General features: G+C 51.8%; 1 protein-coding gene across 3 annotated transcripts; it reads right to left on the reverse strand.

Annotated features, from left to right (window-relative positions):
• Positions 1-1,882: 1,882 nt before the first annotated feature.
• LOC105478357 (PPARG related coactivator 1) lies at positions 1,883-19,805 on the reverse strand. Of its 3 annotated transcripts, none has more exons than XM_011735539.2 (14): positions 19,620-19,805; positions 15,146-15,334; positions 14,418-14,564; positions 14,204-14,305; positions 11,177-14,087; positions 10,065-10,118; positions 8,838-8,895; positions 8,053-8,123; positions 4,831-5,554; positions 3,689-3,838; positions 3,514-3,580; positions 3,270-3,391; positions 2,879-3,030; positions 1,883-2,282 (listed from the first exon to the last, which is right to left on the reverse strand). In XM_011735539.2, the coding sequence occupies exons 1-14, from the start codon at positions 19,770-19,772 to the stop codon at positions 2,179-2,181; spliced, it is 5,004 nt and encodes a 1,667-aa protein (XP_011733841.2). In that variant the 5' UTR covers positions 19,773-19,805; the 3' UTR covers positions 1,883-2,178. The 3 variants fall into 3 exon arrangements, with proteins under 3 accessions (XP_011733841.2, XP_011733840.2, XP_011733842.2); XM_011735538.3 differs by lacking the exon at positions 19,620-19,805 and adding an exon at positions 15,731-15,883; XM_011735540.3 differs by lacking the exons at positions 4,831-5,554; positions 8,053-8,123 and having other exon boundaries at positions 19,620-19,803.
• Positions 19,806-20,186: the final 381 nt, after the last annotated feature.

A 20,186-nucleotide genomic window follows, 5' to 3' on the forward strand; every position in this document is an offset into this window, starting at 1 on the left:
CTACCAAGTTAATTCCAAGTTCTGCCACATTTCAGATCATATTAGCAGTTAGCAATCGCTTCGATCCTACCCACTACCCCTTGGCTACCTCCCACTAATGCCGCTCAAGAAGGATAAGGATTCTCATGGAACACACCTCTCCTTTGCCTTTCTCCAGACACTCCCCTCTCCTGTATAAAACTGGCCAGGCACAGTGGCTCACACCTGTTATCTCAACACTTTGGAAGGCCAAGATGGGAGGATCCCTTAAGCCCAGGAGTTAGAGGTCAGCCTGGACAACATAGTGAAACCCCCCTCTCTCTACAAATTTTAAAGATTAGCCAGGTGTAGTGGCACGCACCTGTGTCCCAGCTACTTGGGAGGCTGGGGCGGGAGGATCGACTGAGCCAGGGAGGTCAAAGCTGCAATGAGCTATGATCCTGCCACTGCAACCCAGCCTGGGCCACAGAGTGAGATCCTATCTCAAAAATCAAAAAGCCAGGCATGGTGGTTCACGCCTGTAATCTCAGCACTTTGGGAGGCCAAGGTGGGTGGATCACCTGAGGTCAGGAGTTCAAGAACAGCTCTGGCCAACATGGTGAAACCCTTTCTCTACTAAAAATACAAAAAAATTAGCCAGGCATGGTGACAGGTGCCTGTAGTCCCAGCTACTCAGGAAGCTGAGGCAGGAGAATCATTTGAACCCACAAGGTAGAGGTTGCAGTGAGCCAAAATTGTGCCACTGCACTCCAGCCTGGGAGACAGAACAAGACTCCATTTCAGAAACAAAAAAAAAGGCAAAAAAAAAAAAACAACCTCCACAGTTCCCTCTTCCCCATGCTTCCTATTCTACCCACATGCATACATTATTATTATTTCTTTTTTTTTGAGACAGACTCTCGCTGTGTCACCCAGGCTGGAGTGCAGCTGCACAATCTGGGCTCACTGCAAGCTCCGCCTCCTGGGTTCATGCCATTCTCTTGCCGCAGCCTCCCAAGTAGCTAGGACTACAGGCAACCGCCACCACACCTGGCCAATTTTTTTTTTTTTTTTTTGATACGGAGTCTCACTCTGTCGCCCAGGCCGGAGTGCAGTGGCCAGATCTCAGCTCACTGCAAGCTCCGCCTCCCGGGTTTACACCATTCTCCCGCCTCAGCCTCCCGAGCAGCTGGGACTACAGGCGCCCACCACCTCGCCCGACTAGTTTTTTTTGTGTGTGTGTTTTTTTAGTAGAGATGGGGTTTCACCGTGTTAGCCAGGATGGTCTCGATCTCCTGACCTCGTGATCCGCCCGCCTCGGCCTCCCAAAGTGCTGGGATTACAGGCTTGAGCCACCGCGCCCAGCCCAATTTTTTGTACTTTCAGTAGAGACAGGGTTTCACCATGTTGGCCAGGATGGTCTCCATCTCCTGACCTCGTGATTCACCCGCCTCTGCCTCCCAAAGTGCTGGGATTACAGGCCTGAGCCAACGCGCCCGATATGCATTATTTAAAACATCTGAGCACCTGTTGCGCCATGCAGTGTGCTCAAACTATTATAAAATGAACATAACTGACATGATGAATGTATACACCAGTCCCAGTTTAGAAAACCTTTCTTTGAAACAAATGTGAGCTTCTCTAGGTCCTTGTTATCAAAAACCCTTCCTGGACGGTGTCATCATCCCATTGTCAGAATCTACATTCTAAAAAGATCGCTAGATGATTCGAATTCTCTTTAAAGTTGAGAAGCACTGTCCTAAATGACTCATTTTAGACAAGACATCTGAGGAACCAAGTTTCAAATCCAGTGGGATTTTTGCACCTGACCAGGGAGAGGCATGTCCCTGGACCATGTTCAGATAGGAAAAGTGAATACATTTGGCATTAGCACCATACAAAGAAGCACAACAGCAGTTGGGAGTTCTCTCTAGTTGATGTTTATTAGTCTGCATAGTGACTTATGTTCCAAACACTGGGGATCCCCTCAGCCCCACCTATCTTACATAGGAATGCAAGTTAACTTGTTTCAATACCTGTTATAAAAAAACAAATACCCTTTTTAAAAAACCTGATTCAACACATTTTTTATTTCACTTTTTTCCGTTTCTTTATAAAACAGTCATCTCACTAGCAGCTCTCTCCCCTAGAGTAGGGGAAGGGGTGGAGGAGGTTGGGCACCTCCAAAGGAGAAAAAGGGTAGCAGGGAAGGGCCCAAGGTTACCTCCTGAGGTTCTTCTGGGCCTGTTTCAACAATGTGTCAAAGTCAAGAGAATCAAATTTGCTCTTTACAGGTGCAGGGTCAAAGTCTTCCCGGTTGGAGTCTATAAAGGTAAAGACAAACTTCAAGGTCTCTGACCACACTTCCCAACCACAGGGTCTGCAAATGGCTATCTCCCATCCCAAAAACGGATGGAGTGAAAACTGCTCTAATTTTAAGTCAAAGAGATAGAGTCCCCAGTCCCCATTTGGGTCTTTTTTTTTTTTTTTTCACCCCTTGAGTCTTTTTTTGTTTTTTTCAGACAGTCTCGCTCTGTTGCCCAGACTGGAGTACAGTGCTGTGATCTCGGCTCACTGCAATCTCCGCGTCCCGGGTTCAAGCAATTCTCCTGCCTCAGCCTCCCGAGTAGCTGGGATTACAGGTACGTGCCACCACCTCCAGCTAATTTTTTCTATTTTTGGTAGAGACGGGGTTTCATCATGTTGGCCAGGCTGGTCTTAAACTCCTGACCTCGTGCATCTGCCCACCTCGGCCTCCCAAAGTGCTGGGATTACAGGCGTGAGCCACTGCACCCAGCCCCCTTGGGTTCTTTGTATGTCAAACTAAGATAAGTCTGCCTAGCCCCACTCACAAAGGGTTAGGAACCCTTCTGGGGAGGGGATGAAGTATTCCAAAGCTTTAGGCCCTCCCTCCACTCACCAAGATCAGAATAACTCCTCTTGCAGAACTGCCTTCGGCCCCCAAAGCAGAGATCAAAGGGCTGCTCATCTGCCTGCCGCAGCTTGTGGCCACTCTCGATGGCTGCAAATGCCTCCTCAGCATAGCGATAAGTGACAAAGCCGTAGTTGTCCCTGGTAGGAAGAGGGTAAGGCAGGGGCTGGAGTGACTATATGGGCCCATGCCATGGAGGAGCCACAGCACCCCAGGGTACAGAGGTGGTTCTTCTCATTCCCAGTGGCCAACCCTGTGACTACAGAAATGAAGGTGCCCCATATTGCTCAGCACACCAGAGCAAAGAGGCAAGACAAAGAAACATCAAGGTAGATGAATGGGATAGAAAGAACATCCTGACCTTGGGGCTCAAGCTTACCCTTGGACACGGAAGTGGATGGTGCACTCCTCAATCTCTCCAAAAACGGAGAACCTCTGTTTCAGCTCTGATCGAGTCATGCGGCCAGGTATCTTTCCAATGAAGACCACCCTTCTTTCTTCCTATGTTTGGAAATGAAAAAAAATCAGCATACCATGAGCCAGGGCTACAGCTGCAGGCAGCTCTCTGAGCTCAAGGTTCAGCGGGTAAGCCCCCTCCTCCCATGACCTGTTCCTCTACTCACTATTGCACGCTCCTTTTGCAGCACTCTTTGCCTTTGGTAATGGTCATGTGAACGATAAGAGCTGTACCTGACAAGAGAAGGTGTCGTCAGCCCCCCAAACATAAGACAATTCAAGACTCAGAACTCTTAGACACCTGCATGCCAGGTGCATGGTGCTCCCTAAACACGTGCTCACCGCCGCCTCCTGTCACTTCTCCGGCGGGGGGATGGGGAGCGTGAGCGGCTTCGGGAACTGGATGATGAGGATGAGGAAGACGAAGAGGAAGATGATGACGAAGAAGAGGAAGAGCATCTTCGAGAACGTCCGGAGGAACTACAGCTGGACCTGAAGAAAAAGAGGGCATGCAGGAATGCTGGGAGTGGTTCAAGTATACTCTGCTTATCTCACCCAGGCCCCAGTCCTATCTTTCTTTCAGGAAGCTCAGGACCAAAGACAAAGCAGAGTAGAAGAGGTCTAGAAGAACAATTGTCCTTCACAGATGAACAAACTGAAGCCCTTCGTGGAACTTTAGGTGTACCTGGAATGTTGTGGAGTGTTTTGGAAGAGATCACATTTATTTTCAATTGTGCAATTAAAAATTGAAAAATACTTAACAAATCAGAAAGAGAAAGAACAATAAATGGAGACTCAGGGAGAGGGCTGAGCCCTAGGTCTCACACCCAGCTATCTGTGGTGCTGGGGCCAATCCTGGGTCTTTTGGGTTACTATTGCTCCCCTACCAGGTCTCATGGAAATACTGTGAGCATGGTAAAGAGAGAGGTAACTGCTAGACTTGTAGTATGGGCCAGTTCTGAAGATATATATCATCTCCAAAATTCAAGAATTATTCATTAAGTGGGAAAACTTGGTTACTGAGAAAAAAAGATATTGCCAGGAAATAGATGAGGCCATAGCGACACCCAAAGGAACTGCCCCAGACACCTTCCTCAGCAGATGATTAACGGAAGAACTATTTTCTATTAACAGGTAACCCACTACCTCACATAGCACCCAGAATACCAAAAATGAAGGCTGATACAGTATGTGAAAAAAATCAACATGGTCAAACTCAAACCCTAAAAGTCTCCCCACGGCAGGTCTCAAGGAAGCAGGAGACCTCACTGATACCCCAAACTCCAACAGGAGACAGAAGCAATCGTCTCACAGCTTGCCTCCTTCAACAATCCCGGAAAAGGGAAAACACAAAAGCCAAAGACAGAAATAGAAGCCTTAGCGCCTGGAAGTACCAAAGTCAATGTGTAAAAGCTTTCAAAGTAAACCACAGAAGTACGTCAACTTCCTAAATGGAGAGAACCTACAAGGCCATCAAAGCTCACCTTCGCCACCTCTTGTGTGGGGGGGAGAGGGACCTGGACCGAGATCGGGATGAGGAAGACGACGATGAGGATGAGGAGGAAGATGCTTCGCTGGTCCGGATGGACCCAGAGCTGACAGAACGACTGTTGCGGCCTCGGCGGCCCTGCCAGCCCTGGCTTGAGGGGCTGGCTGACCTGCAGGCTTTTCGGTAACAGCGCATTGACCGCTGCTTGGCTGAGGGTTCAGGGGGAGTCCTAGTGTTCGTGTCATTCCGGCAGGGTGAGGCCTCAGGGGACAGCAAGCTGGATGGGGCAAGGCAGGGCGCTGAGGGATCTGCCTGCTCACTGCTAGTCCTGTGATCAAGTGGCTCCCGGGAGGCAGCTATGCATGGGGGCGGAGGGGCAGCTGGGCCCAAGGACAAAACAGGTTTGATGGTGATGTCCTGATGGCGCTTGACATTCCATCGGGAGCCCACCTCTGGAATGACTAGGGCAGGCATCTTTTTTGGGGGAGTCCTGCTCCGGACACAATAGTCATGGTCCCCAGAGCCCACATGGACTCGACTAGGGCCATGGACCCCTTCTTGGAGGCGAACTGCAGCTGGATGTTTGGCCTCCGTAACTCCTTCAGGCTTCAGGGTTCCCTCCTGGGCGGTGGACTTAGGAGATTTGGCTTTGGCCAGCAGTGAGACAGCAGCCAGGGGCTTCCATAACTGGTGGGGAGGGGTAGCTGGAGGGGTGAGCCCTGTGGTGGGGAGGGAGGATGGAGATAGCAGGGTGAGATCCGATTCTACACTTCCAAATACTGTGTATATAGCCTCCAGAGACCCCCACCTCATCTCACAAAGTACACCAAGCAAGGTAAGCAGCCCAACTTCTCCCACTGCTTCAACTGTTCCTTCCCCATGTTCCCCAACTTGGGAACCAGCAAGAGAAATCCAGCCAGCTAGGGTCTTCCTAAAGCCCTCATCCTCTCACTACCCAGACCTAGCTGGCGGGCAGGTCCTACAGTCTAGCTCTCCATTCTCAGATCCGCCCCCTCCACCCAGTACTGCCTGACTTCTAGGCTGCATCTTGCCTACTCATGTAGTCATATTCTGATGGTCTCCCCACTTCCAGTTTCAGAGTCATCCACCTGTCTTCTATATTCCTGCTAGATGGAGCACCCAAAAACCAATCTGGTAAAGTTTCTTCAATGCATAGGATAAAGTCCAAAGAGCTTAATATGGCATTTGAGGTCCCTATAATCTGACCTTCTATTTACCACTCTAATTTTATCTCTTGCTTTACCTCTGCCCACTGCCCTGATCAGCTACTACACTCCAGCTAAACTAAGCCACTCACAATTCCCCAAAACATACCTGGCTGGTTTTGTTTCTTCAGTTCATTCAAGCTGCTCCGTCTTCCTAGAATGTCCTCTCCCCTAAATCTACCACCTGATTGATAGTTTCTCAAGCCTCAGCTTAGGATATTAGTTTCTATATAACCCTACCCTGACTGTCCCTCTTCACATCTCACTGTAATCCATGTTTTTTTTTTTTTTTTGGTGGGACAGAGTCTCGCTCTGTCACCCAGGCTGGAGTGCAGTGGCGCGATCTTAGCTCACTGCAAGCTCCGCCTCCTGGGTTCATGCCATTCTTCTGCCTCAGCCTCCCAAGTAGCTGGGACTACAGGCACCTACCACCACGCCCAGCTAATTTTTTGTATTTTTAGCGGAGACCGGGTTTCACTGTGTTAGCCAGGATGGTCTCAATCTCCTGACCTTGTGATCCACCTGCCTCAGCCTCCCAAACTGCTGGGATTAAAGGCGTGAACCACCACACCCGGCCTTTTTTTTTTTTTCTTCTGAGACAGTCTCGCTCTGTCGCCCAGGCTGGAGGGCACTGGTGCGAACTTGGCTCACTGCAAGCTCCGCCTCCCGAGTTCACGCCATTCTCCTGCCTCAGCCTTCCAAGTAGCTGGGACTACAGGCACCCACCATCACGCCCAGCTAATTTTTTTGTATTTTTAGTAGAGATGGGGTTTCACTGTGTTAGCCAGGATGGTCTCAATCTCCTGACCACGTGATCCGCCCGCCTCAGCCTCCCAAAGTGCTGGGATTACAGGCATGAGTCACCGCGCCCGGCCTTTCTTTTTTTTTTTTTTTTGAGATGGAGTCTTGCTCTGTCGCCCAGGCTGGAGCGCAGCGGCACAATCTTAGCTCACTGCAAACTCCGCCTCCTGGATTTAAGTGATTCTCCTGCCTCAGCCTCCTAAGTAGCTGGGACTACAGGCATGTACCACCACGCCCAACTAATTTTTGTATTTTTTAAATAAAGATAGGGTTTCACCGTGTGGGCCAGGCTGGTCTCAAACTCCTGACCTCAAGTGATCCACCTGCCTCGGCCTCCCAAAGTGCTGGGATTACAGGCGCGAGCCACTGTGCCCGGCCCATAGGCTGTAACATAGCACCTGATACTCAACATGCTCATTTGTTTACACATCTGCCCTCTAGACTGTGAGTACCTCAAGGCTGGAGATCAGATCTCTATATCCTTTTTTTTTTTTTTTTTTTTTTTGAGACGGAGTCTCGCTCTGTCGCCCAGGCTGGAGTGCAGTGGCCGGATCTCAGCTCACTGCAAGCACCGCCTCCCGGGTTCACGCCATTCTCCTGCCTCAGCCTCCCGAGTAGCTGGGACTACAGGCGCTCGCCACCTCGCCCGGCTAGTTTTTTGTATTTTTTAGTAGAGACGGGGTTTCACCGGGTTAGCCAGGATGGTCTCGATCTCCTGACCTTGTGATCCGCCCATCTCGGCCTCCCAAAGTGCTGGGATTACAGGCTTGAGCCACCACGCCCGGCCTTTTTTTTTTTTTTTTTGAGACAGAGTCTTGCTCTGTCGCCCAGGCTGGGGTGCAGTGGCCGGATCTCAGCTCACTGCAAGCTCCGCCTCCCGGGTTTAGACCATTCTCCTGCCTCAGCCTCCCGAGTAGCTGGGACTACAGGCGCCCGCCACCTCGCCCGGCTAGTTTTTTGTATTTTTTAGTAGAGACGGGGTTTCACCGTGTTAGCCAGGATGGTCTCGATCTCCTGACCTCGTGATTCGCCCGTCTCGGCCTCCCAAAGTGCTGGGATTACAGGCTTGAGCCACCGTGCCCGGCCAGATCTCTATATCCTTAATGCCTACACACAATTGATTTGGAGTAGGCTCAGCAACTGTTGCCGCAAAGACTAATCACAGGCAGAATTCCCCACCCTGAACCCACCTGCCACGTTGGCCAGTTCTGGGGCTTGTAACCGGTCTAGGGGCCTCTTCTCCTGGGGAATGTCAACGCCGCTGGCGGGGGGGAAAAGGGAAAGCCTGATTCATTGCCTCCTCAACATCTTGTACATTTGCCTTTCTCACAAATCAACGGGAGGGGGTGGGTGCAGAGAAGAATGGGATGCACAAACTGCCCCCATCATCTTCTTCCTGCACAAAAGGGTCTTATTGACTGAACTACAGATTGGGTCTCAACTCAGCCCTGCCCAATTCCAAGAGGCAGGCTGGCCATGACCTTGAATACCCGCCACTTCCTTCACATCAGGAGTCTCACCTGCCCAGCTCAAACCAACCTGAAATCAATGTGGAGGGGAACATGCTTGGCAGAACAGGATGGAGGACCATGAACATGAAAAATGAGTCCTAGCCATTAATATCTTCCTCCACTTTAAGTTACAACATTACCAGCACTGAGTGAACTTAAAGTGTTATTAAATGAAGGAAAGAAATCCCCAAAGGCATGACTTGCCAGGAGATAAAAGGCACCTCCAGGACATTTGGAACCCCTGATTGGAATCAGCTGGAGGGCTGTGAACATGCCCGTCCTCACCTCACCACCCAAGATACTGCCCAGTAGTGATGGGCAGAGTTAGGGGTGGGGAAACAGGGAAAGACTCTAGAGCTGACTACAACGTCCCTGCAACAGACGCATCCAGTTGATGGTCCTGGAGTGTCAGCCGGCTGCTGACCAACAGCTGTAGGGTAACTCGCTCACATCTCCATACTTACCCTGAGTTTCCTACAGCCAAGCTGTCAGCAGGAGCCGGAGGAGGACACTCCTTTTTGGCTGCAAAGAAACCATACTAGTTAAAAGCCCAACCAGATGTTCTAACTGAGGCGGCACAGAAGGGCTTGCTTTGAGACCCAAAGGAGGAAAATCCACTTTGCCTATATATTCCCTGTTGGGATCTCCCCGAAGAGATCCAGTCTCCTCCAGTGGATGACCAAGTACTATTTTTAATCATGTCTCTTTTCTGCTCAGAAACACCCACATTCCTCCACTGAATTTGAGATAAAGTCCAAATGTATAAGCCTAGTGTTCAAGGTGATCTATGATCTGCCTAACTAGCTTCCTGGCCTCACAGCCTACTCTCATTCTACAAATCACATTTTCTATTTTGCCTTGTTACCAACTCAGGAATCATTTCTGTAGATTCTTCTCCCCAGTTAGACCATAAGCTCCTTGAGAACAGGATACAGTGTCCTCCATAGCACCTACATCCATGCCTTATACTGAGAAAGCCAGCTATTCATTGCCTTTCGAATGTGCCATATGCCATTCTTCCTATACCTACCCTTTGCCTTTCGCCACACATATTCTCTGTGAATTCCTACCTGTCTTTCAATGTCCAGCCTGAAAGCTACTTCCCTCTAGAAAAACGTCCCTAAACAACCCCAACCTGCTTGGATTCCCCCTTTTTTTTTTTTTTTTTTTTTTTTTTTTTTTTTTTTGAGACGGAGTCTCACCCTGTTGCCCAGGCTAAAATGCAACAGCACAATCTCGGCTCACTACAATCTCTGTCTGCTGGGTGCAAACAATCCTCCTGCCTCAGCCTCCCGAGAAGCTGGGATTACAGGCACCCGCCACCTCGCCCAGCTAAGTTTTGTATTTTTAGTAGAAATGGGGTTTCACCATGTTGGCCAGGCTGGTCTCAAATTCCTGACTTCGTGATCCGCCCGCCTCAGCTTCCCAAAGTGCTGGGATTACAGTCATGAGCCACCGCGCCCGGCCTGGATTCTCAGTCTACTCTTTTATAATACCTTCCTTCCTGTATCACTGCCGTCCCTAGCTTGGATTACCATCACAGTTCAATCTTGTCTCCATCTTCCAATTAGGGAGCTGCTCTAGTGGCTAAGGCTGTCCCCTCTCACCCTAGTTAAAGCAACTACAGGGCTAGGCCCAAAAGAAGTATCACCAAAAAAAGAGTTGGAACAAAACTACCCATGTTCCCTCACCTTCTGATTTCTCAAACTGCTCCAGCAGACTGGACAGGTCCGATGCCTCAATACCTGTGGAGGCACACAACACAGGATTGAAAACGAGCCCCTATCAACTGAGTACACAGGTCCCAGGAAGCCCCCAAATCATCTCACTTCTCCCTTTCCACTCCCTCTGCCCTCTGTACTAAGTGAACCAAGGTAGCAGCACAAAGCATGAAGGATTCAAACCAACCCAGAGCTCTGCCTCTGAAGAACCCTCCACAGCCAGGCATGGTGGCACACATCTGTGCCTATAAATCCAAGCTACTTGGAAGGCTGAGGTGGGAAGACCACTTGAGCCCAGGAGTTCAAGTCCAGCCTGGGCAACACAGGGAGACCTCATCTCTTAAAAACAGAAACAGGCTAGGCACGGTGGCTCACACCTGTAATCCCAGTACTTTGGAAGGCTGAGGCGGGGGGATCATGAGGTCAAGAGATTGAGACCAACCTGGCCAACATGGTGAAACCTCACCTCCACTAAAAATATAAAAATTAGCCGGGTGTGGATGTGAGCACCTGTAATGCCAGCTACTGGGGAGGCAGAGGCAGGAGAATCGCTTGAACCCAGGAGGCGGAGGTTGCAGTGAGTCAAGATCGCGCCACTGCACTCCAGCCTGGGCGACAGAGGGAGACTCCATCTCAAAAAAAAAAAAAAAAAAAAAAAAAAAAGGTCTGGCGCGGCGGCTCACACCTGTAATCCCAGCACTTTGGAAGGTTGAGGCGGGTGAATCACAAGATCAGGAGATCAAGACCAACCTGCCTAACATGGTGAAACCTCGTCTCTACTAGAAATACAAAAATTAGCTGGACATGGTGGTGGGCACCTGTAGTCCCAGCTACTTGAGAGGCTGAGGCAGGAGAATGGCATGAACCTGGGAGGTGGAGGTTGCAGTGAGCCGAGATTGCGCCACTGCACTCCAGCCTGGCGACACAGCCAGACTCCGTCTCAAAACAAAACAACGAAAACAAAAAACTCCCCCAAAGAAATCCAACAAAGGCCAGCCTCATCAGGGTGGCTTATCCTGTTCTACAGAGAAGAGTCCCCCAGCCAACTTGGGGACTATGTAGGGGAACTGTGTGGCACTCACCAATCTCACTGATGAAAGCCTGTACCACATCTTCAGAACCCTGAGTATGTGGGGTAGGCAGAAAGGACAGCTTCCTTAGACGGGCTGGGTGGACAGCAGGCAGCTTGGAGACAGTGCTCTGCCTTGGTGTCGCAACAGCCTTGGTAGCAGGCAAGGGGGGCTTCTCCCTGGGCCTGGTCTCCTGGGTCTCAGGCTTTAGCCCCTCTGATGTAGGCTCCTCAACAGTCACACCTTCAGCAGACACACATGCTGGAGCCGCTGGAGCCTTCAGCCGGGGACTTTGCACCAGGGCAGACACCTTATGTTTCGGATGGGGAGATGCAAGCACTGGCTTGACCTCCACCTTGGTAGGCTCTATCTGTGGAGCTCCGTGGCCAGGTAGCCCACTGAGGGGAGGAGTCATCGACACGGGAAGTACATTTTCAGGAGGGCCAGCTGGAGTGCCCCTAGACTCCATCTTAGCTTGGGGAACAGCTCTCCCAACGGAGGCTGGAGGCAAAGGAGGCGGGGGTACAGTAGACCAGAATGGAGCATGTTGAGGCCCTGGGCCCCATCCCAAGGACCCATAGGTACAGGTGGAACTGTAAGGTGAGACTGGGGCAGGTGGGGGTGCCCAAGGCACATTGCAAGTGGGAGGCATGGCATAGGCGCCAGGAGTACCAGACACTAGGGGCACTGTCGGTGGGGGGGGCAGGCAAGGATAGCCAGAAGGGGACACAGGAGGATAACAAGGCCAGGGTGGCATGGGGGCATAGTGAGTAAATGGATCAGGTAGGACTGGACCCATAGACACTGGAAGACTAGGAGGCTGCAAGGGAGGTGGCGGCAGACTGGGGGGTATGCCCAGCCCACCTGCAGGGAAAGACAGGGCAGTAGGCATTGCAGGAGGTGTGGGCACAACAGGGGACACAGACTGCACAGGAGAGGAAGGTCTCGCCAACAATGGCATCTCCTGGGATGGCACCTGCTCAGTGAGAGCTGAGGCCACAGATTTGCTTACAGGTGGCTCAGGACCAGGAGAAGCAGGGCTGGGACCTACAGGCACAAGGCAAGTCTCAGGGGGCGCTTCAGGGCTTCTCTGTAGAGCTGTCTTCTTGGCTGGGGCTGGTGGGATGACAAGACAAGGGATGTCTGCCAGTCCTGTGGGAGTCTCTGGAAGGCTAGGCCACTTCCCAGTTGGGGGCTGGGGACTTCTCTCTTCTGTTTCTGCTTGGCGTTGCTGCCTTCGTCGCCGGTATTCAGATAAGCTGAGAGGCCGAGGTCTGGCTTCATGGGTTGTAGCACTGGTACCACTTTCAATTTTCAGAGAATCCACAACCTCTTTGACTTCAGGGATGATGGTCTTTGGTGGGTCCAAGGACTCTGACTCCAGGAGGAGCTGGGGGGCTGGACCCCCCAGGGCTGATGACACTGCAGCACGTCTGGGATCAGTTGGTCTGGACTTAACTAGCACTGGGTCAACTGCAGTCAGGTCATTAGGAACAGGGTCAACTAGTGCTAGATCAACTGGTGCTGGGCCAGACGGGACAGCATCAACTGGTGGCAAGTTATCTGAGATGGGAACCACTGCAGGGTCAACTGCTGCTGAGTCAGCCAGGACTGGGTTGATCAGCACTGGCCCAGCAGGGAGAGGCTCAACCAGTTCTGAACTGGTTGAAGCAAGGTCAACCAACCCAGGGTCAATAGGTACAGGGCCAGCTAGAACAGAGCCAACTGCAGTGGGATCAGCTTCAACAGAGTCAACTGGCATGGGGCTGGCTTGGGCAGAGTTGACCAATGAGAGATGGGTTGGTACAGGGTTGGCTTGGATAGTGTCAGTCAACTTGGGGTAGAGGTCTAGAGGGCCTTCTTTAGCAGGACTACATTGTCCAGCACTTCTCTCCAAGTTCTTAGGGCTAGAATTCTCCAAGGCAGCTGCCCAGGCCCGAGCCCAAGCCCGAGGCTTCCCCTTACCCTGGAGAGGCCCAGACTCTCTTTGAAGTTCTTCCTGAGGCTGTTTCTGCAAGTTGTCTACCTGAGCGGTCACTTCCGTACCTACGGCAGACTGCCCACGAGAAGATGACCTCAGCCTCCTGGCATAGCCTTCCACACAGGCTGCTGGCTGCTCCTTGCTCTTCTTCTTCCTGCCCTTTCGAGCTCTCTGGGAACCCGGTGCTGCATTGGCAGGTGGGTTCTGAGGCTCCTTGGGCACCACTGGCTCCATGACCTCCCTGGGCTTCAATAAGCAGGCTGAGTCCAGCTTCTCCTCTGAGTTCAATGACAACCCCTTCTTCTCAGAGCAGAGGGTTATCTTGGGCACAGCAGCCTCCGTCTCTGACTCCAGTGTAGGCATCAGCAGCTGCAAGGCAGAACTAGTCTCTAGCGAGTCATCCAGGAGCACAGGCTGGGGTCCAGGAGAGACCTGTCGCACCACAACTGGTATCTCCAGGTCATCGCCAGCTGTGGCTGCCTGGCCCACAATCTCCAGCACTACACAGCCCTCAGGCAGCGTCAGATCATCTGGCTGCTCCTGAAGCTCAGCCTCAAGTGATGCCAGTTGGGTGAGGTTGGGCAGGCAGTATGGGTGCATGGCCCGCACCAGCTCACTCAGGGAGGAGATGCTCTCATCACCAGCTGCTGGCACTGCCGTCTCTGCTGCTGTTGCTTTATCTTCCTCCTCAGGGCAGGCCAAATGCATGGGGAAGTCCGGGGTACTGCTCACACAGTTGTCAAGCTCCCCAGCAAGAATCTGGCCACTGAAGCTGGCCACCTCCTCTTCTTCTTCTCCATCACTGCGCTGCTGGGGAGGTGGGGATTGGCCCCAGCGTGGTCTTGATCTTGGGGGCCTCCAGCTGGGAAGCTTGGGGGAAGAAGTCTCTAAGAAAGAAGGAGGGGAGAAGTCCCAAGGGGGATCTGGAAGAGACATTTCAACCTGCAGGAGAGAAGAGAAGTCTCAGGAGGAGTTTTCTTTGGGAAAGTATTTTCCAGACCTGTCCCCACACATTCCTCCCACCTGGGAGTTTCTGAAGCCCCCTAGGTCAGGCTTACCCCACTCCCTCTACTGCTGCCTGTACTGGGCCCCAGTGGGTCAACTGGGGTGATGAGGTCACGTTCTGGGGGTGTCCGAGAGAGAGTAAGCAGCTTGTGTAGCTAAGAGGAAAGAAAGACCTGAGATCAGTCTATGCTTCAGAGCTATATGAGTAGGTCCACAGGCATGGGTCTAAACTTCATACCAATCCCCTTCCCCTGGTCCCACACTCACAGAGGAGCCCTCCCGGGGTGACACAAGCAGCTCCGAATCAGGAATGCTGTCAAATGGAGAAAGGTTCTCAGAATCTGCATTGTCCAAGATCTCCGTCAGAGCCGTGAGCAGCGACACTTCATTCTGGTCCTCCAGAGATAACCTGCTCTGCTCCAGAAAAACAACCAGAAGGTCCTACCAACATCCCTAATGACCTACTATGCCACTAAGGACTGGATATCGAAAGAATCAGTCTCCCAGGTTCAACTCAGCTAATGGGGCAGCAAGAGGGATCTGAATACCAGAAGGCATAGATTCCGATCTCAGTTACCATCCACCAGCTCTCTGGTGTCAACAGGGACCTGTCAGACTTGACTCAAGCTTGGGCTTCACACATTCCCCTACCCTCAAATAAGATGTGGAACGCTCAGCAGACAACCATTGGCTAGGCTAGAAATGAGCTCAAAAACAGAGATCAGAACCCTCTGGACATGCAGTTCAGGGGCCTAGACAGTGGGAAAGGCCTTGGACTACAGTCCAAGTTAGGCAAGGAATTCTTACATGGGACATAATCTGGCAGCCTGCAGCCTATTTCCCTCTTAGAGACAAAAAATACACTTGAAGGGTTCAGGTTGGGCACCCAGGAAGAAGCTAAAGTCCTGGGAGAGCAGAGCCATGCCAAGAATTTTAGCTAGAGCCTCCCATGTAAAGCTCCTGCTTGAAGATATCCAAGCCCAGCCCCAGCTCACCTCTCCAAGGCTCCCAAAATCCTCGATGAGGGAGATGAGGGAGGCATCCATGTAGCTCTGCATGGTCCCCAGCAGCGTCTCATCCTGCAGCATTAGCTCCTCCATTTCCAGGTCCTTGTCCCTCAGAGATGGGCCCAGCCGAGACAGACTAACAAAGCCAGAATCACCCCCTTCCTCGTGCAGCAGCACCTGGAGCAGAGAAGAAGGCGAGAAGGGTATGAGCCCTCTGGCAGCAGCTGATTGGTATGCTCCATAAATCAGGTACCCTCCACTGCTGGGCCCAAACTCAGCAGCTGCCCCACTGTTGCCAAACTTCCGGGCTAGCAGGGCAGAGAAGCACAACCTACGAGCAAAAGCCCCAGCCAGGATGGCAGTTTTCAAGGACCTTCTGGGGCAGAAAAACATTTCGGCTCCAACCAGAAACAGCTAAAGTCACAGGAGATTAAAACCCGGGAGTAAAAACATCAGAAAAATCAAGATTGTTCAGAATCATCTACTGGCAGCAGTGAAGATAACAGTCTGAGGGGCTCACCAAAGCAAAAGAGGTCAGCAAAGAGACAGCTGCAGCTGCACAACCTCACCTACCTCAAACCCCATTTAGGTCTCTGCTCTCTGCTTAGTGCAAATCCTATCTTCTTCAAGAAGACACCCCAGCTTCCAGCCCACGGTGATCTCTCCTCACAACTCTAAAATCATAGACTTTTCTGCAGCATTAAGTTTTCTGGCAATCACACCCCACCCCACTACCCCCAGCCCCGTGAAACTCCCGGGTTTGGACTCCTGGGTTCAAGCGATTCTCCTGCCTCAGCCTCCGGAGCAGCTGGCATTATAGGCGCCCACCACCATGCCCAGCTAATTTTTGTATTTTTAGTAGAGACAAGGTTTCACCATATTGGCCAGGCTGGTCTCAAACTCCTAACCTCAAGTGATCCACCCGACTCGGCCCCCGGAAGTGCTGGGATTTCAGGCACGAGCCACCACGCCCGGCTGACACTTATTTTGAAAGCTCAACGGTGAGACACTCAACCTCTCAATGGTAATTCCAAGCAAAGGGCCTCTTCCCCACTCCTACCAGGTGAGAGCAAGTGAAGAGAAAGCTTGATTCCCTAGATGGAAAGGCCCCGCCCGACACTCCTCTAAGAACTAGCTGCATTTATAGTCTCTTGTATTAGGCATCAAGCAGCCCGCCCAGACCTGTCAAGAGTGTGGGTGTTGGCAGGGCCAGAAGGGACTAGAATGGTAGTGGTGAGGCCAGAGCCACAGGGATCTCCTCTACAGTAGTCCCCCCTTATCCTAGAGGGATAAGTTCCAAGACCCCCAGTAGATGCCTGAAACCACAGATACTACCAATACATTGGTATGTATTGATACATACAATACCTACCAACGATGAAGTTTAAGTTATAAATTAGGCACAATAAGAAATTAATAATAAAATAGAACAATTAAAACAATATACTGTAATAAAAGTTACATGAATGTAGTCTCTCCCTGGCTCTCAGAATATCTCACTGTACTGTACTCACGTATTTTTAGACCCCAGTTGACAGCAGGTTAACAGAAACTGTGGATAAGGGGAAACTACTGTATAGGAAACATGAAGTAAAAAGGCCTGAGAACAGGATCACATACAGACAGGCAAGACTTTTCTTTTCCCCTTCTGCAAAGTGAAATTCTGCACCACTTCCAAAAGAAAAAAGCAACAGGTGTCCCCCACCACCACCACCACAATATATACCCTCCTAACAGAGCTGGGTACCAACGCCCAGGGAAAGGAAAGGTTGGTTAAGGACGCGTTAGGAGGCCAGGCCCAGAGAATAAGTGAAAGGTGGTAGGTTTTAGGCACTAACTCCTCCCAGGCCTTCACAATCCTATAATTACAAACCAGCACCTGAATAGCACCTGGCTCAGCAAACACTCCAGGATGAGCCAAGAGGCTGCAACTCCACTTCCTCTGCCACCACCTACCTACCAGAGCCCCAGCGACTAGGCTGGAATCTCAAGACAATGCCCAGCTCTCTATGAACCACTCATCTTCACCTCCATCAGGTGTCCATTCAGACACACCCTTACACCTGACCTCACCCATCACTCAATTCCCAAATAGCACAGCTCCCAGAGTACCAAGATCATCCAAGTGCTAAGCCCAGGCTAAAAGTGAGCCAGCCATCAGCACCTCTAACTTCAAAAACCTCCCAACTAGCTTTCCCCCACCAAACCTTCTCCCTCCAGGGTTCAAAAACAGCCAGAAGCTTTTTAAATGCACATCTGATCACTGCCTGAGACCCTCCCTAAGTCCCTTCAATGGCATTTTACTGCTCTTAGGATTAGGTTTAAACTCTTTAATATAGCTTACAAAGTCTTCCCCACCAGACTTCTGCTCCAGCGTGTCCTCTCCCACTACTCTGCAGTACAGGTCTCGGTTTCTCCAATAAGCCATGCTCTCTTCCTCCTTGAGGCCTTCACTATTCCCTGATTAAAGGTTTTCCAGTCTTAACATCTCAGTTTTAAATGTCCCTTCCCAGACTCTGCAAAGTAGATCACTACTGCCAATTACATAAACCCAAATATCCTGCACTTTTGTCTCATTCACTATTATTTATCATGTTCTATCCTAATTCAAACATAGATCCTGAGGAATAAAGACCATGTTTGTGTGGTTTACCTGTGTATCCCCTGTGCCTAAACATAATGGTATTTCAATAAATAACTGGTTGACTGACCAGCTCACATATACCCATCTTTGGTTTTGGGGGGAAGGGAATGACAATCTCTCCATGAGATCCTCTCCAATCCCAAACTACCACTTAATGCCTATTAGAGCTGGACCTTGGATCCTTCCTGCCTCTCCCTGTGCTATTTGGGAATTGAGTGATGGGTGAGGTCAGGTGTGAGGGCGTCTCTCTGACTGGACCCCTGATGGAGGTGAAAATGAATGGTTCATAGAGAGCTAGGCATTGTCTTGAGATTCCAGCCTAGTCCCTGGGGCTCTGGTAGGTAGGCAGCACCAGCCCCGAAAGATGTGACCTCTGAGAAAGTAGGGGAGAAGGGATTAGCGCTCCCAAATTCTTGTCCCAGAAACCATTCTCCCCTGGGCAAGGGCCTGGATTGGTCTGCCGGACCTGACATTACCAGGCAGCCTGCAGCCCAACTCCCACCTAGTAACACACAAAAAACGCTGTCAAGGACTCAGTTTAATTGTTTGAGATAACAGTTCAAACTAATTCCTGCCCCTTCCACCCTAGGTGGAAACTTCTAAGAAGCCCTCCACTGTAGAGTAGGACAATAACACTTTTTGAAAGCCAAGAAAAAAAATCTAACAGAATTCCCCCTCATCCAGTAGATGTTCAACTGCTGAACAACATGTTGAATAGTTCCCAAACCGCCTCCAACTTTTCCCATCCCCATCAAAATATCCAAAGAGCCTTACATACGGACCACCCCAGTTTCTGTGTGTCAGATTACAGGAGCATGCCTTCCCAAAAGAGATGCTGGAGGAAAAAGTGAGGAGAGAAGAGGATTCCCTTTCCCTTTCTTAACCTTGTCCCAGGTATATGTTGACACTCCTCATGCCCCTTGAATCACTAATAAGGCAAGACTGCAAAGCAACCAAAACGCCAATGCCCGTGACTCACAACCCACCCCAAGCCGGTCAGACAGAAGCGCCACAAACTCACTCCTCCACAACCCTTCAGCCTCAGCCCTCTACCCTCCCCATCACACTCCGCCATCCGCAGGGAACAAACACCCGGAACATCTGGAGAGTCCTTCACCATCAGCAATGGAGAGACGTTGCGCACCCAAGCAGCAGGGAAAAAAAATCTCCAAGGCTCTGAACAAAGTTGACTCTTACCTTCCTTCCCGGCCCGGGCCTCTCGCCCCGGCAGGAGATGGCGGGACCGGTGTAGACACACCCAGTTCGCGTCAGCGAGGCTCCAAGGCCGATACTAGATGCCCGACAGCCTGGGACGGGAGCCACGTGGACGTTCCTTCCCCGCCCCCACGTGGACCCGCAGCCTGCGCCCCCCTCCACCAGGAGCCCGACCCACGTGGATGCCCGGGCCGCCTAGAGGGGGAGGGGAGGCAGACAAGTTCTCCCGGGAAAATTGCTCCCCCCACCCCACGTGGCTCCGAAAAGGGAACTGCGGCGCCGGGCTCAGGGAGCCCCACTGGGCATCCTTACAGGGAGGTCTCAGCCTTCGACCCCAAGTCCGAACCCCTGACCCCCACCCGCGGGTTATGTTTCCGACACCCGGCTCTGCCCCTCCGGCGTCCCCCAGGAATGGCCGTAGAGACGCTGCCTCTGCCCGCCTACCCCCAGCAAACGGCCTAGGGTCCTCTTGGTCCGGCCCGGCTCCCGCGGCCACCCGGCATCGACTCCCAGGCGATTCCTCCCTTTCCTGTGGCGTCCACGTGTCACCGCCCGGCACACACCGCTTTGCTGCCAACCGCGGGCCGCCAGCCAGCCTCTCACCTGCTCCCCGCCGCTCACAGCGCCCAAAGTCCCATACGGCGCTTGGCTTCGACTTCCCCAACCGCTGCCGCGGGCTCCCCCGCCAGGGTCCGGGCCGGGGCCCCCACTCGGGGGCGGCGCGACTCCGTCTCTCCGTCCCCGGCGCGCCGCCATCTTGGCCCCTGAACACCCAGCACTGCTCTGATCGCCGGCGCCGCCTCGCCCAGCCGATTGTGGGAAGGGAACTACAACTCCCGAATGACACTGCAAGACTACGAATCCCAGAGGGCCGTGCGGCGAGACCCACTTGCACCCTGGAAGAAGGCCCTGGCCTCGCGCGAAGGTTCCTGGGAGTAGTAGTCGCTTTACGTGGGGACCGTTTGGCACTAGCTCTAGACATCCTGTAGGGTTTAGTTTCGTGGTACACTGGGATACCGATTTAGGGAGCGCTAGCAGTAAGCGGGAAAGTTAATATTTGCGTATTTTATTGTGGTTAACCTGTCCAACTGTTGGAACGTCCTCTTCGTCGTTCTACCTGCTGTACGTTCCTTTCACCTTAGTCCAAATGGGTCGAAGTGGGCCTATATA

Source organism: Macaca nemestrina, chromosome 9 (assembly GCF_043159975.1).
Source record: "Macaca nemestrina isolate mMacNem1 chromosome 9, mMacNem.hap1, whole genome shotgun sequence".
NCBI classification, from domain to species: Eukaryota; Metazoa; Chordata; class Mammalia; order Primates; family Cercopithecidae; genus Macaca; species Macaca nemestrina.

Coding starts and splice junctions, on each gene's coding strand:
- LOC105478357 (XM_011735539.2), bottom strand. CDS start 19,772: ATGGCGGCGCGCCGGGGACGGAGAGACGGAGTCGCGCCGCCCCCGAGT. Junction 14,565..15,145: donor ATTTTGGGAGCCTTGGAGAG/GTGAGCTGGGGC, acceptor TTTCTGGAGCAG/AGCAGGTTATCTCTGGAGGA. Junction 14,306..14,417: donor CACCCCGGGAGGGCTCCTCT/GTGAGTGTGGGA, acceptor CTTTCCTCTTAG/CTACACAAGCTGCTTACTCT.